At 43.1% G+C, this 24252-nt stretch overlaps 1 protein-coding gene across 1 annotated transcript in view; it reads left to right on the top strand.

The window, feature by feature from the left end:
- NETO1 (neuropilin and tolloid like 1) overlaps nt 1-24252 on the top strand; it is a 115112-nt gene that overhangs the window by 50830 nt on the left and 40030 nt on the right. Inside the window, exons 5-6 of the mRNA XM_066624442.1 lie at nt 20017-20058; nt 20174-20301. Coding sequence (XP_066480539.1) covers nt 20017-20058; nt 20174-20301 — 170 coding nt within the window. The remainder of the gene's footprint in view (nt 1-20016; nt 20059-20173; nt 20302-24252) is intronic.

Below are 24252 nucleotides of genomic sequence, written 5' to 3'. Positions count from 1 at the left end.
TACACAGTATTTTCTTTTCTTTTTCAATCTGTACTTTCTACAGATGCATATGTTTGGTGAAATAAAATTGAAGCATGCTGCTTTCAAACTTCGGCTGTTTTATAAGTGGAAGCTCTATACTGTAGTAACAAAGTAAATGAAACCTCTGAGATATACACCCAAAAGAACTCAGTATCTGCAGTGAATATTGCCATGTCCATTCACAGGCACTTCTGTGATACGTGAGTTTATTTTTCAAAAGATTGAGGCTTAATATGTGTTTGATTAGACAATGAACTGAATGATTTGTCTTTCAGCCCTGATCCAATGTTCATAAGGAAACCTGCATTTGTGAGCAGACAGTGTTTGGTTATTAGTATGAACAGAGGAGAGGTCTATTCTTACCAGTGTTGGCAGCAGTTCCATGCATATAATAGAAACAGGGCTTTTTTCCTGGCATCAAAGAGAATAGGACAACCCCTGATCACAAGTATTCTGCATGAAGATTGGAACTGCTGGATCAGAGCAAATGTGTTTGTGGAACATAAAATCTACAGTTTCTTTAGTATTTTCTCTGAGCAGAAGGAATAGAAACTATTGCTTGCTTAGAGTTTTTGGGTTTGATTATACGTTCTGTAGATTCTATAAATCAAATACAAAAGAATTTACATTATAGTACAGGGTCGCTTCCAGGAACGGAACTGAGCTCAGTCTAGCACCTGCGCACTGGACTAGCCCAGTTGTCCCGCTCCCTCAGGCCAGCCAGCCAATCAGCTGGCAGCAAAGCCCTGCTGCCGGCTGATAGGGTTCTGACATGGCAATCATTGCTAGTGCGCCATAGAGGCGCGCTAGCAGCCCTATCTGAGTGACTTCACAGAAGCTCATATTAATTCGTCATTGATTGTAATATACGTTGCTACATCACTGACCTCTGAGATAATGTCTCTTATGGCCCAATCCTAACATCCAATTTAGGGTCATGGGAGACTGTCTCACTGTAATAAATCAGCTGCTGGTGATGTGTGGAGTGTACCACTATGGCCATTTATGAGCTGCCTTAAAGCAGCAACAAGAGCAGCAACAGTAGTGACAGCAACCTGTTCTGGTGCAGGAATTGTTTCATGAGTGGGGAGAGGGAGTAATGGTGTACTTGGGGGAGTAACAGGGGGCATGTTGGGGGAGAGAGGGGATGGATCCGGCAACAGCTGCACCCATCGGATCTTATCCTCTCTTTTAAAAACCTCCTTTCCCCCATTCTCTCTTTGGATGGATGGCATATATCTGAGGAGACTTATGCAGAGGGAGGCTTATACAGAGGTAAGTAAATTTTTTTTTTTTACTTACCTCTGGTTTGCCTTTATGTTGCTGCCCCCCAACATAGCATGTACTTTGGTGTAGGGATAGGATTGGGTTCTTTAAGCTATCTGAATGTAGGTAGAAGTTTATCAACCCTCTGCACATGGCATGTGGAAGCACTTAGCTTGATAGGACACACATTATGCTGGCCTGTCCTGTACTTTTCTGCTTAATAACTTTTCTTTACCACACTCCCTCCTGGCTTCATTGTGTCTTGTGGTACTTCTGTCTTCTGTTGTGATTCTGATTTCAGTCATGCAAATACAACCCTTATTTAAGGGGCCATTTTAATCAGTGACAGGAGATGCCTCTTGTGTTGCCACCTTGAATGGCTCTGGGGCACAGTTTATATGGCACGTTGAAGCACCTTGCAGATCTTAATGCTGTGCCCCTCTCCTGGGAATGCCACTGTGCAGGATTGTATCAGGTGGTTTGGGTATATTTCACAACTCTCTAGTTTTGCATAAAGGGTATTAAGTAGACCAGCACCTCAGTTACCACATCATATCTGGTAACATATCATCATTAGATTGGAAGACTAGAAGTAGGGTATAGATGTTTGAAAAGCTATCTTTTTGAAGGACCTTGTTAGTGATTCCTCTGTCTTTGTCTATGGTAGCATTTGATATACTTGTCCAGCATCTAGAGAAAGCTTTCCTTTTTCTTTTCTTTTTCTTTTTTCTTTTTTGCTGCTCTCAAATACATGGCTATTTCTTACTGGTGGATCTTGTCATGTCTGCCTTTGCTGTATCTTCTTCTTAGTGTTATCTATGACAAGCATGCAGCTTCTCGATGAGATAACAAGGTGTTTCCAGATTCTTTCCTCTGGTTCAAGAAAACACTGTATTTCTTGTTCAGGTCCAACTTCTGATAGCCAGGCTAGACTGTTCTGACAGTTGGTGTGATGATGATTTATTGCTTCAGGTCCCACAACACACCTGGCCAAGCATCTTTCTCCTTTCCATTTCTTGGTCCTGTACATTTCGTGATTGCTGAAGTGATTTTGAGATGCTTTTAGTCTTTGGAAAACAAAACAGAATTTCCATGGAAGTGCACCGTGGGGCACTGTGGAAACTATGCTTCCCCCTCCCCCAAGCAACCAGGCATCATGCATTTATTACTGTCATGTTTTACTTCAGTCCTGTGCTTCATCCAAGATAAGCTGATCCAGAGTAACCTGAAGTAGAGAGACATTGGCACTGATCCTGGGAAGCCTGCCCCTCTACTCTAGCAGATTTTTCTGTTGGCATGTAGATTGCAAGCAATGTTTTGAGAAACAGTAGCAAGACAAATATGACTTTGTATGAGTCCTCCATTAATATGAGGAACAGCAGAACTTTGTAATACCAGGGAGATACCAGGGTGCTGTAATGCAGAGGTGTCACTAGGGTTTGCATCACTGCATCACCCCACATAGCAAACCTCCTCCAGTACCAGACCAAACAGAATAAATTACAGTATCATACACACAGCAGAAATACAGTGGCATCACTACGGTTAGTGTAACCCCCATTCATTTTACCTATTTTCATTTAAAAAAAAAATACAGGTCACCCAACAAATCAGAAGCCAGCAAAAAACCAGTGGCCAACTTGATGGCACTCATACAACTGAATTTGTATTAGTTCTGATACATGGAAATGGGAGCTGACTCATACTAACACTTTATTGGTTATCTGCTTTGTCTACATAGCATCTCATTGGCTCTCAGAACAATCAGTCTCATTGGTCAGTTTGAGCTAAGGGTATTCACTTTTTGTTTCATAAGACAGTTTTGTTTTCCTTTTCTGGTTGTTTGGCCATAACTTTGATAGAATGCAAATTTCAGCGTGGTTTGTTTCACTGCATTCTACATTAAATGACCCATCAAATGATATATAACATGATGGTATTATTCAAAAATACAAAGATTTTCACAATTTTGGCCCGTAGTCGTGTCACGTCCCCCCAAGTGTGTCACTTGGTGCGATCCGCATCCTTTCTAGAGATGCCACTGCTGCAGTGGGTAAACACTTGTTGTGTTTTATATCATGGTAGTGTATCAAGACAAAGCACTCATTCAGCAAATGTCATAAGAAAAGAGTCCACAATTAATACTGTTTCAGGTTTGTCTTAACATTATGCACGATCAGAGGTTTAGCAAAAGCATGATAATGCTCCATAGTGGTTAATAGATGTTTCTTCAGGGGGTTAATTGTTAGGAAGTGGTCTTGGGGCACAAACAGAAATTATCTGAACTGGCAGCTATGATAAAAAGCTTTAAATTAAACAAGAGCATGTGTACAATGATATACTGTGCAGTCTTATGCATGTTTACTCAGCAGTAAGTTCAGCCTTAATCAATGCATTAAATGGGACTTACAGCCCAATCCTAATGAGGGCTGCACTACCCATTAAGACCGCAGTAATACTCTTATAATCATGGGTAAGGCTTCTTGTGGCATGTGCAGGACACTGCGGGTGGCTATCTTAAGAGGACTGTTGCAAATGGTGGCAACGCTGGATGCCTGCTCACACATCTGGCTACCTCTGGCAAGATGGGTAAGCCAGCATCTGGGGCAGGGATGGGTGGAATGGGGCAGGGAGGGGGAGGAATTGAGAAGTGTCTAGTGGGGGAAGGATACTAGCAGGAGGTGGAACAGAGGAAGAAGAGAATATTTATGAACAGGACTCACATGTGCTGGTATCCTAACCCACTTCTTTCCCTTTTCCCCACTATCTTACTCTTTTTAGACTTGCGCCAGCAAAATAGCTTGTGCAGATCCCACAGCCCAATCCTAACCTGACCTGGAGCAGCAGGGGCGGATTCAGTGTTTGTGGGTGGGGCATGAGCACTAACTACCAACCAGGTGGGTAGACCTGGGCTCCGGGTTGAACTTCATGTCTTCTGTAGTTGAGGTTCACTAAATGGGTAGACTTGGGCTCAGATCTGCTGATTGGGTCTGTGCTGAACTTCTGGTTTCCATGGCTGAGGTTTGCTGGGTGGATAGACCTGGGCTCCTGAACCAGGAGCCCAGAACTACCTGCTGGGTAGATCTGGGTTCGTGGTTGAACTGGCCTCCATGACTGGTTTGCTGGGCAGATAGATTTCAGCTCCTTCCTGGACTTGGAGCCCAGATCTACATGCCGGGTAGACCTGGGCTCCCATTCCACCTCTTCCAGACTGGTAGACCTAGGCTCCTGGCCATGCTGTTTGGGCTGTTTGCTGCCTGGTAGGTGCCCTTCCTCTCTGGCATCAGTTTGGGGTGGGGCACATACCCATGGCCCCCCTTTGGATCTGTCCCTGTGGAGCAGGCAAGTTGGCTATCCTGCACTGCATCCAAAGCAGGGTTGGGACTGGCTGCAGCGCAACTTGGGGCAAGGGGAAGTAATTCTCCTTACCTTAAGTAACATGGCAGTGGGCCAAATGGGGCTTATTGGAACTGAACCACCTAAATATGTGGTGCAGATCCAGGCAGCCTGGCATTAGGTTGGGCCACCCAGGAGGAGGGTTAGGATCAAGCCTAAGTGCCAGATCCTGGCACATTTACCCTCCTGGGCATGGTCCATCCACTGGCCTGCCTGGCCTCCCCAGACCCCCACACAGGCTGAGGTAGGCTGGTAACCTACTATGTGTCTGCGTGCGGAGGCTGAAGTCAGTCTCAAGAGGTCAGTGCACCTCCATGCGCCAGCCTCCCAACTCTCCCGGTGGCGCAAAAGTGCCTCACAGCACTTTGGCGACACCTCCAGGCTGGGGCAGGGGACTTGGGCTCGCCTAAATAGCCTTCAGGATCTGTTAACCATTTGGGTAGAAGAGGATTACCGCAGGGTAAGGGAATAGAAGTTCCCGACCTGCTCGGTCGCTTCCAGGAACGGAACTGAGCCAGGTAGATCAAGCTCAGTTGTCCCGTCCCCTCAGGCCAGCCAGCCAATCAGCTGGCAGCAAAGTCCTGCTGCCGGCTGATAGGGGGATAAACCTGGCAATCTTGGCTAGCGTGCCATACAGGCACGCTAGCTGCCTTTACCCTGAGAAGACCTCTGGACTGCCCCCCCCCCGCTGAATGCACCTCATGCTCTGCTGGTGCACCAGCATCAGCTAGGAATGGGTTATTTAGAATTGGGTAGTTACTTCCAGCTTAACCGTAGAGAATTGCAACTTTAGACTGTTGTTTTAGAGATTCACGTAAAACATACAGGTATCATATGCCAGAAATACATTGTGAAAACAAAAGGTTGAATGACCTTCTCATCCCTCACTGATTTTGCTCTGCAGATATCACTGCCACCACCTCTGCCACTTCCTGCCACAAGCCACAGCAGTCAGTTTTGCTTGACTGGTCTCCAAATCCAGAAATAAATTCATACTGTGAATTTCAAAAAAAAAACAAAAAAAAAAAACACCTGCCCACCTAGATCCTCCTAGTTAATGAAGGTTTGGGAGCATGCCAAGTTTGTCACGATAGTATATAGCACTGCCTGTACATACTTCACTGAACCCAAAAGAGATGCTTGATTTGTCTGGACTGTATTCATATGCATGGAAAACATTCGAGGATGGGGGGGGGGGGAAAGCATTCTGGAATTTATATTGAAAATAAATATCAAAAATAAATAAAATCAATATGTGAATAAAGTTGCAAATAAAAAAAAAAATTATCCTAGTTTTTCTTGTCTGATGGGTATGTATCTACTTGTCATCATCTAACTGCTGCAGCTTCTGCAGGGAGACTTCTCACGTTCTGATTTTAGTTGGCCATTCTGTTTATTCAATTGTTTTACAATTCTCTGTTCTGAGAATCTGTGGGTAGCCCAGGCAATCAGCAGCCAGCCTGTGACTGAACTGACTACCAATTATGCAAACAAAAGAGGACACTGATTAGTTTCCCTTAAATCCAGAGCAGTTTAAGTGAAAACAATAGTGAAATTGACTAGCAAAACACATGTCATTTTTGATCCATTGTTAGTAGGTGAAATGATTGAAGAGACTGAGCAGGCTCCCTGAGGTACCTTTCAAAATTATTTTTTCTGTTCCTCTTTTAATGTTGGATTTTTTTTTTCCCATTGCTGTTTCTGTTGAAGGTCATGAATGGAAAAAGTATCAAACATTAAATGTGGGATAGCAAAGATTATATTACCTCTGTGAGCATGGGGCTAATTTGCTGCTACATCTGCATGCCTCCCAAATTTGTTTAGAAAAATAAAATTATAGTCTAATCCCAGTCATATTTACTCCAAAGTAAGTCCCACAGAGATTCCTGAGAGTGTAGAATTGCATCCTTCGGCTTCATAGCAGTCTGTTGATTATAATAATATATTCTATGAATAAGAGCAACATGAAGCTGGCAAAGACCTCAGTAGTAATCTTAAAAGAAATTGATTCATAATTTCTATGGTGATGATGTATTTTGTTGCAAAATTTCCTTGTTTCGGTAAACAGGAATACCAGTACAGTATTTCAAAATGAGTTGTTCTTGAATTAACTTGTTCTGACCTAATGTTTTGTAACATTCTTTGGGAAGAACTGATTTGATGATAATAGTTTTGGGGCCTGATACACAACCTGCTCCGTTAAAGAACTGGGATATAAACTGGATTTAAAAGGCTGAAATTGGCTGGTATTCTATTGCTTCCACTTACGTAAATGGGCTGTTAAGAAGCCTAGTTCACATTGTAATTCAGTCAGATTGACTGAAAATTCTGTGCAATAAAATAGTATTTTGTGGTGATCTTAACGTTTCACAGATACCTAGGCTGAAGTTACTTGTGTTCTAAAATCTGTGTTTTCCAGGTAACGCTACTGTGGTAGTGGGGGCTTTATAAGAGAGAATTATGGCTCCTCCACTATTTAGGTTCACAACCTCCTACTCCACTTTATTTTTGGTCTTGAACTTCAGTTTGGGCGACACAGATTAAAAATGGCTAGGGAAAGGGTAAGCACCCCTTCTTACCTGCCACGTTTCTTTCCTTCTTTCCATGATTTTCCTTTAAAAGTAATTATTTAGCAGTCAGGAATCTAGTTTTGTAGATGCCTGATCTTGTCTGATATCGGAAGCTAAGCAGGGTCAGGCCTGGTTAGTACTTGGATAGGAGACCGCTTGGGAATACCAGGTGCTGTAGGCTTATACCATAGTCTTTCGAGACTGAAGGTTGCCAACCAACCAATTATTTAGCTATTGGTACTCTGGTTTTTCCAGTGCTTTTCTGCAATTGTAAGAAGTTAAACTGAGAATCCAGGTTTGGGGCCATATAATCTGATGTCCAGTTTCCCACCATTGATGCTAAGGCTGCATTTGTCTTCAAAATCTTGAAGTTTTGACTTGCAGCCCAATCTCAACCACCAATTTTTGGCTGCAGAACACTGTCCTGCTGCTGTAAATCAGCTGCCAGGGATGCATGGCGTGGTGGGAGGACAGGGGGAGTGTTTTGGAGGAGTGGTGGGAGGAAAGCAGTGGGGAGGGAGAGGAATGGGGGAGTGTCTGAGTGGGTAGCAGGTGGAAGGTGAAATGGCAGCTCTGATGGATCGAGCAGCTCTGGCATGTACCAGCATAGGATCACTTCATCTTTTTAGTTTACCCTTATCCTTACCCTTCTTCTGCTTGGTTCCGCATCAGCAAAATGGCTGGTGGAGGTCTGAGAAAACTCATTCAGGCAGCAGAGTCTTGCCGCAGGGTAAGAGCACAAGTTCCCTTACCTTAAGGTCCTCCGCAACTGCCCCCCCCCACAGAACAAGTGCTCTAATGTAGGGGTGCCCAAACCCTCCCCCGGGGGCCATGTGGCCCTCGAAGAATCCCTATCCGGGAAGCCCCCAGTCTCCAATGAGCCTCTGGCCCTCTGGAGACTTGCTGGAGCCTGCTCTGGCCCGAGGCAACTGCTCTCAGTATGAGGACAGCTGTTCAGCCTCTCACATGAGCTTTGTGACAAGGGCTCCCTCCACTAATTGCTGTTTCACGTCTGTGATGCGGCCCTGGCAGCGAAGGAAAGGCTGGCCTTGCTTTATGCAAGGCCTTTTATAGGCCTTGAGCTACTGCAAGAGCTTCATTCATTCATATAAGTTCCATCTCTAATATATTCATTTGTATAAATTTATTCAAATTTTAAAATGTAAATTAATTCTTTTTTCCCCGGCCCCCGACACAGTGTCAGAGAGATGATGTGGTCCTCCTGCCAAAATGTTTGGCCACCCCTGTTCTAATGGTATGGCTGCATTGGTGGGATGGTGGTTTTAGTTAGGATTAGATTGCAAGTCATTCTCATGGAATGGGTGTAACCCTCCTCTGCTTTTACCCACATCCTAATCTGTACATGAAACTCCACTTTCATTCCGTGCTTAATGTTTACTGCTTCAGCCTCAAATTTTGAAATAAAGTGGAAGAGGAGAGTAAAGAGTCCATCCTTGCGAAGTTATGACCCAGTCCTATTGAATTGCAAGCAGAAAGTGTCTTCTACCAGCCCTGGCTGCCATAAAGCGCTTTGTGTCAGTGCAGGGAGCTGGTCCACCAGTGGGAAGGCCAGAGCCTTCCTGTGTGCACCAGCAGAATGATGGAGGCCCATTGGAGCAGGTGAGCCTGGTACAGGGGGGTGGGGTGGAACAGGGTGGGGGAGGGCAGAATTGAGGTGAGAGGGGGTGGGGGTGGATGGAATCAGGCCTGGAAGGGTGGGCAGGTTCAGTGGTGCCAATGCATACTGAATCCTAACCCCGTTCCCAGGCCCAATTCACCTGCATGGATATCACTGGTGCAGGTCTTAGTTGACCAGTAGTGGCTACTAGATCTTACTCCTGGGCAAGAAGGCAAATGACCCCTCACCGCGAGAAGACCTCCAGCAGCTAAAAATCATCCTTGAAATGTAGTACAGTCCATGCCAATGCCATTCCATCGCCACAAGGGGATTTAGTTAGGATTGGGCTGTCAGATAACTATCTTTCAGCATGAAAATAATTATTATAATTGATTCTCTAATCACTTCCTCAGTAGAGTGTTGTAGATATACCGTCTGATCCACAAACCAATTAAACTAATATACTTGGATTTAAATTGAATTAGTTTCATTGTAGTCTATAGAACTAGCTTAAATCTAAATGCTCCAGCTAAATTGATTTGTGGATGAGCTAATAGTGTAATTTGTGGATGGGGAGTGGTGGTCTAAATTTTTATAGATCACTAGCTTAAGACCTGTGCTTCGCTGTGGTATTTAACTACTTTAAATCCATTTTGACTCCAATAAACTTTCCTTTGATTGCAATGAGCAGCTGAAATTTAGCACAATTACCCTTGTAATTATTGAAAGTCATGCTTCCGTTGAATTTTTTTTGTTTAATATTTTTGCATTTTGAATTGGTATTTTGTTATTATAGCTTCACAAAGGTTTTCACAAAAGTAAACAAGAAAAAAAATTATGCAATAAAGTGAAGCATGTTGATTCAGAAAAATGATGAAATGAAATTTGAAATATAGCATTTGATGAAGAAATAACAATGAGAAGATTGTAGTGAAAAAAATATTGCGAAAAAATATCACGAAAAATACCTATGACCTTTGGTTCTCTACTTTAAGACCTCTTTGTAGACCACATTAGTGGTTCTCCCCTCAGATGCTCAGGTTGCTGGGTGAGCTGACTCAGGAGCAGGTCACACAGAAGTGCCCATGTGAAAAGCAGTCCTCCCTCAAATCAATCCCTGCCACCTTCAGTGACTGTCCCTGGAACTTGTTTATGATCGTAGCAAAGCAGACCTTGAGGGGGAACTGCAACCCTTGAAGGGATACTCAGATGGTATGTGTGGTATGAACATCAACTCCTCCCAAGCACAGCTGGGTGAACACCATGACCTCTATGATGTTACTGTGGAGGACATTCACTCGCAACATGGTGCCATTGCAGAGTATGGGTGGCTTGAGGTTCCAAAGCAACATTACTGCTATGTACAGCAACTACAGTCAAGAGAAAATGCCTCCTGTGCTAGGAAGCTAGGCTGTGCCACACAATTCTCAAACCAGTGTTCCTCCCTAATTCTCCTCTCACTGGAACACAGGATAAGCAAAGCAAGGGCTGATGATAGCATAAGTTATCAGGAGAAAGTCGTGTCAAAATCTTAGGGTAGCAGAACTTTGCACTAAGCTAGAAATACACTTCATTTTACTGTTCGGAGTAAACACTAAAATGACAGTTATTTTTCTGTTATTTTACTGTTACTACCATACTGACTTGAAAAGGGTTAAGTTAAAAGGGCCAGCCTGGCCTCAGTTGCCATGTAAGCCACAGGCCCCTGTAGCACAAACTAGCCAGGCCTAAGTAATAGGAAGAGTTCTATAATTCACACCCAAAATTTAGATTCAGCCCTATAGGGGTTGATTAGGGTGAAATCCTGAATTAGGTTTTTAAGCATTTGTATTGGTAACCTTTATAAGCAAAAACCAAGTCAATATCTCATTGGGTCTAAGAAATATTGAGAAATTCATGAAAACACATTTGACCCCTTAGGGTCAAATTTCCAAAAAATCCCTTTTTAGTGGGTGCTTACATCATGGAAGGAATATACTTTCTGAATTTCATGTTTCTAGGTGTAGGGGTTTGGGCTGGATGTCAGGATATTTATTTATTTATTTATTTATTTATTGAGAGAGAGAGAGAGAGAGAGAGAGATTACATCCTAGAAATGTAACATGTCTACATAATTGTACAGAGTATTATCACTGCTGGACTTGTGCAGTGCAAGCTTTTTTGGTTCAAGCGAGCTGTCACGGGAGTTTTTCTGAGAGGACTCTGAGTGTTTTGGAAGGAGCTTCAAAATGGAATTTTGAGGCAGACAAAGAGAGTGAAGCTGCAATCCTATATCTACTTACCTGAGAGTAAGTTCAATTGAAAACAATGGAACTTACTTATGAGTAAACATGTATAAGATTGTGCTGTGAGAAACTGAGCTACCTTCTTCCTTCATGGTGTCAATTCAGCAACAGTATCAGGACTGGGAGTAAGTGAGACCCAGTTCAGGACTGTAAAACTGAATATAGCAGTGTTTCTCAAACTGTGGGTCACGAGCCCATTTCAGGTGGGTCCCCATTCATTTCAATATTTTATTTTTAATCTATTAGACTTGATGCTACTATTGTATGCAACTGCATCTGGGGAAATGTTACAGATCTATACTTTTAAGAAGCTTCTATGTATATTCTTTTAACAATGCTAGTAAATGGGACTTACTTCTGGGTAAGTGTGGATAGGATCGCAGCCTAGGATTGTTAAAATTTTCCTGCTTGATGATGTCACATCCAGTCATGCCATCAATTCCAGTGGGTCTTGCAGATTCTCATTCTAAAAAGTGGGTCCCGGTGCGAAATGTGTGAGAACCACTGGAATACAGTTTCATTCTTCATTCACCTGTGGATGACAGATTAGTGTTACTTCACAAATCTCCTAGTTGTACTGTATAAAATTCAAAATTGTAGTTATTCTGTGTAGCATCCTCTAATTTCTCTCCATGGTGTCTCATTGCTGTTTCCACTCTTCTATCAAGTTACGTACTCATGTTCCCCATATCCTTTTAGAAAGTGGGATCTGGGATGCTCAACTGCAGCCAAGATCCACCCCTTTCTACCCTTAAACCTCCCCCCCAGTTCAGCCCACTCTCTGTCCCAAACCATTATGAACCACCTGTTTTACCACCTGCACCAGCTGAGCTCTCAGGTAGTTCAGGTGCGCGCATGGAGCCTCCAGCCGCATCCACTGGTGGCTCTGTAGTATGTTACAACAGAGTGACATTTGCACCATTGTGATATACAGTAGCAGATTGCTAGATCCTCTGCCATACATTCTGGATTGGATTGGGGCAACTGTGACACCACTATTAGCAATGCAGGCTGGTGCAGGACTATTTTTTTGTCCTTAGTCACTGATGGTTTGCTTCCCAGCTTGCTCTCTGATAAAGTGCATGAAGGTCAATCGCTGCATAAATGGCATTATTATGCAAACTCTGACCCATTCAGATGTATTGCAACTAAAAGGACCCTATAGGTCCATTGCATACATTATATTTTTGGTATTTATTTGTGTCTATGTGATAAAAACACAGTAGATAATGCTTTAAAAGATCTGTTTTAATGCATATTTGTTACAAGTATTTTGCTGCTGCTACTGCCTGTTGTATGGGCCCATATCAAAAGACTCATGGTTTCCACAGCTATCATGTGAATCAGCCAATACTTAACTGAACTGATACAAAAAGTCAACCAGAATTGTCTTTTTTTTTTCCTTCAAAGTTTGAAACAAACGGGTAGCTTTATGTTTTAGGGAGAGCAAATTCTTGTAATTTAGCTCAAATTCCCATTTCATCTATAACATGTCACTTCTTGCCTATCATTGATATGATAAACATAGATCACTGTGCTTATGGGTATCATTTTAAATAATGGCATGCACCTAATTTCCACAAGCTTGCGGTAGCCCTGATTTGGGAATTTGCATGACTAAGAGCCTCATAGAGTAGAAAAGTTAAATGTGGACTGACCCGTCATGGCAGTTTTGTCAAAATAATGAATACGTTTGTGAACAAGCGCCTCTGAAAATCAGGCCAAGCAGTTTCCTTGCTTCCAAACGAAAGATTTAATTAAAACCCTGCTGGGACAAATGAGCCTTTGCTCTGACTTTGGTTGAGTGTGATGTAGGAATTATTGGGTGAACTCCTCAGGCGTATATTATGCGACAAGTCAGATAAGTTAATCATCATGCTTACTTTTTGACATAGTCCGTGACATTATTAACAAGAAGACATTCTCACTCGTTAGGTCATTAATGGCCACAAGTGACAGGATAGCAGAAGTTTGCAGTGGACGGGAACTGAAGGGTCTATGAGCCTGAGTATGAGGTTCATAAGGTTAGCATTTCTGCCTGATTCTCCTCTTCTGTAGTGCTGTCTGCTTCCATGCTCATAAACTAATGGCCAAATCGTAACTTTCCAACATCAGTGCAGATGTATCAATGGGGTACATACTGCATCCTATTGTTGGGGGAGGGGGGCAGTCATGGAGGCCTCCTCAAGTTAAGGAAATATTTGCCAATTTACCCAGTCTGCATCGGTGCTGGTTAGCATTGGGTTGTTAGAAATAAAACCACACCAAGAAACAGAAGGCCTGTATGTGTCTTGTAGTGTGTACTGGAGTAGTACTACCTCTTATGTTGGGCTTGACATGTAACCTGCACACTCACAAATTTGACTACTGTTGCACTAGAATGGACAAAATTATGTTTTGAATAAGTAGGCAGAATACGACCTTTTGGCTAAGCTCAAGTGTAGACAAATTTATGTAGTGTTGCACAAAATTTTTGCCATTGCATCAGCATTACAGATAATGGCCAACTACATAGCTTCATAGGGGAACTGGGAACCTTGAGATCTATGCACTTGTGTGAGGAGCAGGACTTCAAATTAGAAGGTCCTGTGGGCTATGATGGCCCATTAGGCTCCACTGCTTTAACTATGCAGACTTTCAGGTTGGGCTGGTCTTGTCTTGGCACAGTCAGTCGTCTTGTGTCTGCTTGTCTGCAGACCTGGAACTTGTAACGGTTTGTGCCATTGCTTTTCTACCTACCTACTTGCTAAATTTTTCCTTCACAACCTTGTCCAAGGAATGTATGCCTTCTGCTTTCCACCTTGTTATCTCTCTGTAGCTGATTAAGGCCCAACATCAGGATATACCCCCCACTGGTGACTCTTAGACCTCATGGAAAACCAGAAGAATGACAGAATAGTATAGATCAGCGGTCTCCAAACTGGAAACCGCTGCGTTTGGGAAAAGCCCTCTCCATTCTGACTAGCACTTACCATTCTGCCATGGCGCAGCCTATTTTTCAACTCAGTTGCTGCACTGAGATGCTCTGGACAGTCATGTCTATTGCCCAGCAAATTGCTGTGCAGTAGGATGTCTGGGCAGACACAACTGCCCAGAGCGTCCCTATGCAGTGATCAAGTTGAATTCACGCCACAGTGGAAAGGTAAGCGCTACTCATGGGGTGGGGGCTTTTTTTAAAACCCAGATCTGGCCTGTGGGCTGGGGTGTGGAGTGCCCTGGCATAGATGATAGGCCTGTGTACATTCAGAGCTGTAACCTGCTGCTCCGATACCTGGGGCAGTAACATCGCAACCTGGCTTCCCCTTACCTGAGGTGGTGATGTCACAAAGTTACATGACATCATGATGTGACTTCTGGGTTTGATCGGGGGGTGAGGCTCTCACTGCTGTGGCCTCTGCTGTGACTGCTGTGACTTATTCAAAACATTGCGTCCGTCCCTTTCCCGTCAAAGGACAGAGACAGGGTGAACACGGAGCCGCAGCAGCTCTCAGTCCTCTGGAGCAGGGGTGTCCAAAGTTTATGGTAGGAGGGCCACATCGTTTCTCTGTCACTGTGTCGGGGGCTGGGGGAAAAAAAGAATTAATTTACATTTAAAATTTGAATAAATTTACTTAAGTTTACATAAATGAATATATTAAAGATGAACTTATATGAATGTAAGAAGGTCTTGCAATAGCTCAAGGCCTATAAAAGGCCTTGCACAAAGCAAGACCAGCCTTTCCTTTGCTGCTGCTACTGCATCACAGATATAAAACAACAAGCAGTGGAGGGAGCCCTCATCCCACAGCTCATGCGAGAGGTCAAACCGTTCATGCTGAGAGCAGTTGTGTCGGGCCAGTGTGGGCTCCAACAAATCTCCAGAGGGCCAGAGGCTCATTGGAGTCTGGGGGCTCCCTGAGGGCCACATTGGGAGGCCTCGAGGGCCACAAGTGGCCCTAGGGCCGGGGTTTGGGCACCCCTGCTCTGGAGAAAACTTGGAGGTGACTGCCTTATGCTTAAGGCAGTCTCTTCCTGGTTCTCCTTGGAGGGCGGGGTGCTCACTGCTGTGGCTTCACAAGTGCCTGACCCCTGTCTCTTTTGATGCTCATAGCCTTCAAAGGGACAGGGATGGGGCATGCATTAAGCCCCAGTAGAGTTTTGCCCTCGAGGAGAACCTGGGTAGAGGCGACTGGGCGGAGCCTGGGGAGCAGTCATGCACCCCCCAGCATAGCGCCCTTGGCATGTACCCTTGACATGTGGCAGGCTCCACCCAAGTTATACCTCTGTGTATAATTACATGTTCTGGTAGGGTACACATTGACAAAGCTGCAGTAAGTGGAAGGTTGTTCACAAATCAGGGTAGCTGAGTTGCTGATTGGGAAAGGGCAGTCACCTTGTAGTTGTGATATTTGATTTATTTTTTGTAGGTGTCTGTGAGTTCAATTCTGTGCACACATTCCTGGGAGTGAGTTCTTAGGGCTTGCTTCTGAGTAGACATGCTTGGGATTGTGCTGTGAGTTTTGCCTACTTATTCAAAACATGAGAAATTGTGCTAGGTAGTAGTTTCCTTTTGATGGTAGAAACTGGACATGCTGTGTCAACAGCAGCTACAGTTCTCTTTGGTGTGCTGGGAACAATTAAGCTGTGCTTCAGTTGATGGAGTGGCATGAGGTGGTTCAACATTCTTAATGAAATCTGCCCTTAATTCAACTAGGAAAAATTCTTTAGTGAAAGCAACTATGGAGCAAATAGAGGCATTGTTGCAATGGTTATTGCCAAGGTTTTTTGATATTTTTTTCTAATATATTTCAGAATTTCTAGTGCTATTAAAATTGACTCAGTATAAGGGATCACTAACATCAGTTCATTTTCTGATGGTCCTAATGTGAAAGACTGACAACTGGTTGTTTATAACCAATTTAGAAAACGTTCTGCTTCCAGAAGAAAATTTTTAGAGGTGAACTGAACCGTTTTCAACCTTTTCATAAGTGAATCATTGCTCCATATTTGCCACTGAAAAAAAGGGATGACCTTTTTGCAATGAATTGAATTAGCAAAGCCACATACATAAGTTATATCAAACAGAATTTAGTTTTCATATGTCATTGATATTCATGGAGATTACAGAGGCATTTCAAGATTTGGCACAAAAGAGAAAAGAAGGAAAAGGGCTGAATTTCAGTTTTGGTCTGGAATGCCATGAATTTCTACAGGATTTGAAGGAATTGGCACAAGAAGAGCATATGATTATCCCCAAACCCAGTGTTCCCAGGCATGTTCAGCTTCTTTTTAATCAGAGCTTTGCCAGAGTTTGTAAATAGGTTATAAGCCTGGTTCAAGTGTAAGGCATCATGGGTTCCCAACTGGGGACCCTGGTACCAGAACCCTGGAATCTTACATCCTGAGCAACAGCAGCATCTTGCAAAGAGAGGAAGCTGGAAGCCTGCACTGAAGCACCCCCTGTTTGCCCAAAGTTACTCCTGCTCTACTTCTACCCATGTGATCTGAGAGACCAATAGAGGCCTGGTTGATTAGGCATAACAGCCTGTTTCAGACCTCATTTCCTCAAAAGCACCTTGTCCTACCATACCGCTGCTAGGCACTTGACTCCAGCCTGGCCCTGCATCCTATCTTGCTGCATCCTATCCCCCCTCCTGCACCTGAAAGCCCTAAACAGGTTTACTCTGTTCTGCTCCAGCAGTTGAGCAGGTCCAGATCCAAGTAGACCCGTAGAGGCTTCTGGGGCTCAACACCAGCTGCCTCTCTGCCCCCAGGGATACTGCAGCGGCGGTTTCAGCTCTGCTGTATTGCACCATGGACAACCTGATTGGGTTTAGGCTGTTAGAGTGAGATACAAATGCAATTAATCTTTTTCATACTTTATTTACATCAATTTCAGTATGCAATTTCTGTTATTTGGATGTACTCTGTATGTGTTTTCTTCGATTGGATATTTTACAATAATTTTTTCATGGGTTTCAGATTGAGATATTGCAGTCCAAGTCAGATGGGCAAAAAAACAATTTAAAAGTAGTAAACTCATTGAAGCAATTAACATTAATCGTCAATTTTAGTAGGTTGAGTCCCAACAGACTTTGGTCAGGTTTTCTAGGTCAGCAATTTTTTTTTTTTTTTTTGCATGTGATGGGAAGGCTGTTCATGAAGGTGAAAATTCAGTATGATTTCAAAGGACAATAAGGATCCCAAATATTCATTTTAAAATGAATTCATTCATTTTAAAATATTCATTTTAAAATATTTGGGACGTTATTTGAAATTGTACAACATCCTGAAACTGTCCTGCAAGTGCAAAATCAGATCTGAGTGATTAAAACATATGAGCAGTACCCATAAAATTCTAAAAGGTGAAAATTAAAACTTTCTCACCTATATAAACTGCCTTAATTCTGGCCACCAAAAGGCTTCTGAAGCAGGGGAAAAAATACTGTACAGAATTCCTAGAGGATACTCATACACATTTCCAAAGGGATATTCCATATTCCTGGGGGAACCAATCCCCGATAGTGCCTCTCTATGTTACCAACAGCGCAATCCTATCTTGTGCTGGAACAGGCAGGCCAGGAGGCCTGCGCTGTATTCAGCGCAAGATAGGGCTCCAAAGTGGCTCAACCAGAGGTAAGGGGAAACTCTTATGCCCAGGCAAGCCACTGCAGCCCCAATGGGTCTTCTTGGACTTTCGCCACCTCCTGAGGTGGCACAAGTCCGAGGAGAGTGGAGCAGCTTGAATGGCTGCTCAAGAATGGGGGTTGGGATCTGGCACATCAGGTCCCAGCCCCGCCTCCCACTTCCCGCCCGCCTGCCCCAGGACCACCCTCCCCCGCCCTGGAACGTCTCCCTCCCGCCTCCCTCCCGCCCACCCCAGAGCCCTGTATTGGCTGACCTCAGCCAACGCAAGGCTCCCTCCCCAAGTGGCAAAGGGGCTGGATTCAGCCTCTGCAGGCCGGCGCGTGTCCCTATGCTTTCCCAGCCAACTCTCAAGGAGGTGCAAACGTCCTTATGGCATGTTTGCGACCCTCCTGGGCCAGTGCAAGGGTCTTGTGCCTTCCCAAGGGCACATTAGGATTGCACCCCTAGGCATATAAGCTCTTTGGATGTACCATAATGTAGAGCAGCAGCTTCCACCTGGCACTTAACTTAGTGCTAGTATTGGAAAATCTTGGAACAGGCATCACATTATCCCTTGTATCACCAGCAGCATTACAGATGCTCTAGGACAGTGCTTTTCAAACTGTGGAACATGACCCTCTAGGTGGGTCATGAGCCAATTTCAGGTGGGTTCCCATTCATTTTAATGTGTACTATAAAATATTAGACTCGATGGTACCATGGTTTGTGACTGCAATTGGGACTGCAGCATTTGGGGTGTTTAGGGAATTTTTTTTAACAGTTCAGCAACTGCATAGGAAGGTTAGGAGGGTTCTTCTTTATTTTAAATAAATTTTTAAACTTATACTTACTATAAAATTTAATTTACTTAGGGTGCAATCCTAACCAACTTTCCAGCACCGAGGTAAGATCAGTGCAACTCTGGGGTAAGGGAACAAGCACTGCCTTACCCTGAGGAGGCCTCTGTGACTGCCCGCCAACTGCAGGATGCAGCACATGCCCCACTGGCACAGCTATGCCAGTGCTAGAAAGTTGGTTAGGATTGTGCTCTTACTCACTTAATTTGATTTGATTTTGTCCTGTGGGGGTTATTAAACATTTTTCTGTTTGATGATGTCACTTCTGGTCATGACATCACTTCCAGGTTAATGACATCATTTCCAGTGGGTCCTGACAGAATGTCATTCTAAAAAGTGGGTCCCATTGCTAAAATGTTTGAGAACCACTGATCTAGGAAGACCCATTTATCTGGGATATTGGTCTCCCTGAGGAGAATGTTCAAGGGGTAAATGTTTATCCCTGTAAGAAGTGCAATCTAATGCCTTGAGCAAGTGACTGTGGAATCAAAAGATTTCTACAGATCCAAGTTGAAATAATCCTCCTTCCCTGCCACCTTTTACAAAAGAACAGCCCCCTATGAAAGAAAGCATTGTCCATTAAATGCCTCTCTCTCTCTCTCTCTCTCTCTCTCTCTCTCTCAGTTCTAGTATGAAGTAATCACACTAAGAGTTGGGGTTTCCACCCCTTGGGCATTTCAGTCTTGCTCTTATTTCAACCAGTGTTTTCTACTGTTCAAAATTCTGAGACACTGCTTTGCTGTACTGTATGTCAGTGCTTCTCAAACTTTTTCAACTGGTAGCTCCCTTGACCTACGGTGGCATTGGCCATGGCTCCCCATTAGGGTTACAACTCTATGCATTGTATAAGGTAGCAAGTTTTTCTCAATTATTCCATGGCTACCCTGGCTGGTTTCTTTGGCTCCCTGGCTCATAGTTCGGTAACCACTGCTGTATGTGAACCCTTCTCCACATGTATCAGAAAGCTACAAGTGCGTTCATTTAAATCTTTCATGTTGTTTTCATTAAACCATGTTGTAAACAAAAGATCTGGATCTCCTCAGGATCTTCTTCTTATTGTTCCTCAGGCCTCTTTGGACTGTTATCAGTGGGAGTGAATTCTGCTGATCTGCTTAGGGTGAAATTGGCCATCACTATGAATTCTTGTTTTAGAAGATCTTGTTGGGGTGAGGGGGAAGATGATGATCCAAGTAGGTTTTTCATTGAATGAAAAATCTCATTCAACTTGTTAAAACAGCTACTTAGATTAACCTTCAACAGTGACTTTGACCTTTAAAAATGAGTTGCATTTCTTGAATGTACATTAATAGTTCTTCTCTACAGGTCTCAAAAACAAGGATTTTTGAAACGTAACAATACAAAAAAACTAATTTTTCTCTTTGTTGATTTTATTTTAGATCCAGACTTTAAGGACCTTGGTGTTTTGAAACCATTGCCAGGTTGGTATGTTCAATGTTTCATAACACTTCAAAGTCTTTTATGTTTTCTTTGATATTTTTTGCCTTTATTTCTTTTTCTTTTCTTTCATTTTATTGTGTATATTTTGTTATTCAGTTTGTGAGTTTGAGATGGGAGGATCTGAAGGAATTGTGGAATCTGTGCAAATTGGGAAAGAAGGAAAAGCATCTGACACGGAGGCAGTTGACTGTAAATGGTTCATCCGAGCACCACCACGATCCAAGGTCAGTCCTGTTCTATTCTCTGACTCGGAAGAAAGTCATTGCTTGATGCAGACATGCTTTGCCTAGTAAGGTCTGCAATGCTGAACCTAACTATTATGTTCATTTCTGTGCGGAGAAAAGCAATTTGTTAGTCTACAAAAGAACCTGCTATAAATAATGTTTGGAGCAGCAAAATAGATAGGTCATTTTGTACTAAGGGAAATGTTTAGGCCTTTTCTAGCCTTTCAGTTTAGAGCACAATAAATGCACAGCTGTTGCATATTTTTTACAGGGAATTCATTCCACCAGGTAGTACTTCTATTGTGAGGGCATTTTCTCAGCACTCAGAGTTTTGTGTTATTATTATTTTTTATTATATAAAACAATTTACAGACCCCTATTTAAAAAAAAAATTAAGATGTTTTAAATAAATGGAAGTTTTAAACATTGTGTTTACATTCTACCACACCAACTAATGATCAGTGGGGGTTTCCATTTGTTATTATTATTAACTTCATGAAACACAGTTGTTAACAAGTGTTGAGCAATTGATACAAGTCTCAGCCTGAGACCTAAGTATCCAGTAGGTATCAGCACAGTATGTATGATGTTATTAAAAGCGCAGATCTGATGGTATTATTTCAGTAAACTGCAGCTGATTAAAATAATTCACAAAACTTTTCGATATTGTTCCAAGGGCCTCGATGACAATGGCGACCACTTTTGTCCATGTTTTGTCCATAGTGGTGTGATTTCAGTGGCCAGGTCTCAGTATTTTGTCAATTAATTTTGGAACTCTCTTTTGTCTGGCTTTGTAACCTGTCTTTGCTATTTTACTACATCCAAATATCAGATGAGACACGGTGCAATCCTAACTTGACGTTAGGCCGGCCCAAGTCCCTTGGGCTGGCTTGGGAGGGTCGCAAACGTGCCGTAAAGCAACCAGCCCGCGGAGGCCAACGGAGGCCTCTGTGCAGGCTTCCTCCCGGCTCCTTGCATTGGCTCGAATGAGCCAATGCAAGGGTGACAGGTAGGTGTGGGGGAGGCAGGGAGGGGGAGGGAGGGAGGCATTCCTGGGCAGGGGGAGGGAGGGTAATGGGCGGTCCTGGGGGCAGGCAGGCAGGGAGTGGGAGGCGGGGCTGGGATCTGGCAATTACGTTGGATCCCAACCCCCGTCCCCGGGGAGAACAGAGCAGCTTCAAGCCACTCCACTCTTCTCGGACTTGTGCCACCTCAAGAGGTGGCGCAAGTCTGAGGAGACCCATAGGTGCCAGCAGCCCTTACCTGGGCTAAGGGGAAAAGTTTCCCCTTGTCTCTGGCTAAGCCGCTTCTGGTCACAATCCTGTGCTGGATACAGCGCAAGCCTCCTGGCTTGCCTGTTCCAGCGCAAGTTAGGATTGCACCCAGAGTCTCATCTTTTTGTTGGTAAAGTCTGTACTTATTATTATCATTTTTGTTGCATGTCAAACCAAGCTTTTGTATCCCAGAAGAAAGTAAAAGGATTATGGTCTAATTCATATGCTATTTTGGGTGTGATTCTAGCTGTGGAGAATGCTTAGGTAATTCAGGCATCTTCCATGTTATGCGAGTAGAACATTTATGTTGCTCCTATCTACTTCTATGAAGTGTATTCCACTTCTATGGCAGGCTGCTATCATTGCTGTGGGAAGGGGCCACATGTGCTCCTATCTACCCACATGATGTAGAACATCAATACGTCACACTGTGTAACAAAATTTGAACAATTAATGTTTATCTGAGTATTTTGATGATTCTTTATTCATTTTGGTGTCAGGATTTTTTAAATGTCACTACTTTTTGCACAGCATCAATAGTTTAGCCACAATTTACACTATGCAGTTGTATTAGATGGCATGTATTACAGTGCATTAGGCAACAGAATAGTTAACACAAAATTTAAGATAATTGAAATGTTATGATTAAAAAAAACCAAGATTACCTTTGGAATTATCACCACTGAATTGTATAAGAAAACATTTAAAATTCAACATAAACAATTTTTGTGTTATACAGTGTTACCAGTTCAGCATGAAATTCATCTATAAGGGAGTAGTTTTGCAATAGCAAAGATAACATAGGACTGTTTGAAAAAAAAATTGGATAATGTGATGAGTCAAATTGACAATGTTATTTTTGATTGCCTGATAGATATTGACATTAGAGCCTTTTGATAGTAGTTCAGTTGTTTTGCTTATAGCCTGGTGGTATATCATATAAGGATGAGCAAATAATTGAATTATATTGAAGGTTGAATTTTATTGATATTAATACAGTTTTAAAATTTTTGATCTGCCTGATTGCATTTGTTTGGAATATCTTTATCTCCCTGTATGTTGTAATGTAAACTTCAGTGTTGCTGGAGAGATTAATCTGTTTTTAAAAGTGTATAATTAAAATTGAGTGACTAGTAGGTAGGTTGTTATAATGATAGATTCCCCTGGAATGCGCTTTTATATGTCACTCTGGAAATGGTGAAAATAGGACCAAAAGTAAGCATAGTAATAAATTTCCTACTTCCAAGTGTCATGTAAATTTTTATTTATCTTTATTTTCTTGTAACCTTTATAGGAAACCTATAAATGTTGGAAATGACTTGCAGAACAACCATGGCATTGCATAGAAGTATCACCCCACTTTTTTTGTTTGAAAATATTCTAAGAGTTCATCAGTTAACACCTGATTTAGTTATTGTTGAACAAGTAACTACTCTTCATCACCAATCTAGAATGGGACATTTCTGTCACTCCCACCTTCATAACTTCTAAATCAGGCTGATCCTTGAGCTTTATCCTTGAAAAGTGTCTCGAATCGATTGGCCTTTGTGAGAAGGGCTTGAAGAAGAATAGAAGCCAATGTGGGTAGATTGTTGTGACTTTTTCCCCATTTTCTCATTTGCTCCAAATTAGCAGTGTTGTGACCTGGAACACGGCCTGAAGTAGCCTCCTGTCTGCCACCTCTGCACAATTACATAGACACAGACACAAAAAAGCAGCTACTTACGGAGCTCCTTCTGTGGTTCCTTCACTTGCAAATGCAAAGTGCATGACTTCTGGTTAAATTGGTCAAACCAGTTTGACTTCCAGTTTAAATGATGTGGCTCCTTCATGTGCATTGTCTCTATTAATCAAACTGGAAGTCCTGCACTTCTTTGTTTGAAGAAACCACACCTGGATCAAGGAAAGAAGGCAGTTCTTGATCCACTTTCTGCTCACTTGCAAGTTGTATCCGCAGCATGCTGGAGGGAGGTGGTGACAGCAGAAGGGGTGAAAGTCAACACAAATTCAGCACCCTCTCAACCTCCTCTGCAGTCTGCTGCTGATGCAACCCACAGCATCTCGCCCTTGCTCCAAATGCAAAGAAAACAGCAATAACCCTGAAATCATCCACACATCTTTGTGCCACCAATAGCCTATGTGTGACACAGGATAATGTGCAAATCTTCACTTTGCTTAGGGATCAAAGCAATATACCTTTGATATTAATATAACATGGGCAATGGCAAGTAAGGAAAATAGCTAGGAACTCAATCCTATCCCCCGCAAGCTGTGCCAAATAGGAATACACTGCATCTAGCAGTGGGAGGGGGGGCAACCTGAAGGCTAATGGGAGGTAAGTGTAAAGCATTTATACTTACCTTCTGGTAGGCCCTGGAGCCACCTATGGTGGCATATGTCCGTGCCACTTTTGGTGGCATATGTCCGTGAAGAGGAAAGGAGTGGTGAAAGAATGGGATAGGATCTGGTGTGCACCACTGCTGCTGGATCCACCCCTCCCGCCTCCTTGCCCCCATTCCTTTACCTCTCACCTAGTTATGCCCCCAGTCTACCCTCTTTCTGTCCACCAAAACCCTGCAGCTGACTTATTTTTGTTGGTGGGTGCTTCTGTCCCCACCACTGTGCATGAGGCTTCAGTGGTCTCTCTGGCAGCAGGCCAGAAGCTCATAGCTTGTGG

The sequence above is a fragment of the Tiliqua scincoides genome, chromosome 4, assembly GCF_035046505.1.
Source record: "Tiliqua scincoides isolate rTilSci1 chromosome 4, rTilSci1.hap2, whole genome shotgun sequence".
Taxonomy (NCBI): Eukaryota; Metazoa; Chordata; class Lepidosauria; order Squamata; family Scincidae; genus Tiliqua; species Tiliqua scincoides.
Note: the sequence above shows the minus strand (reverse complement) of the source record. Positions and strands in the feature narration are given on the sequence as shown.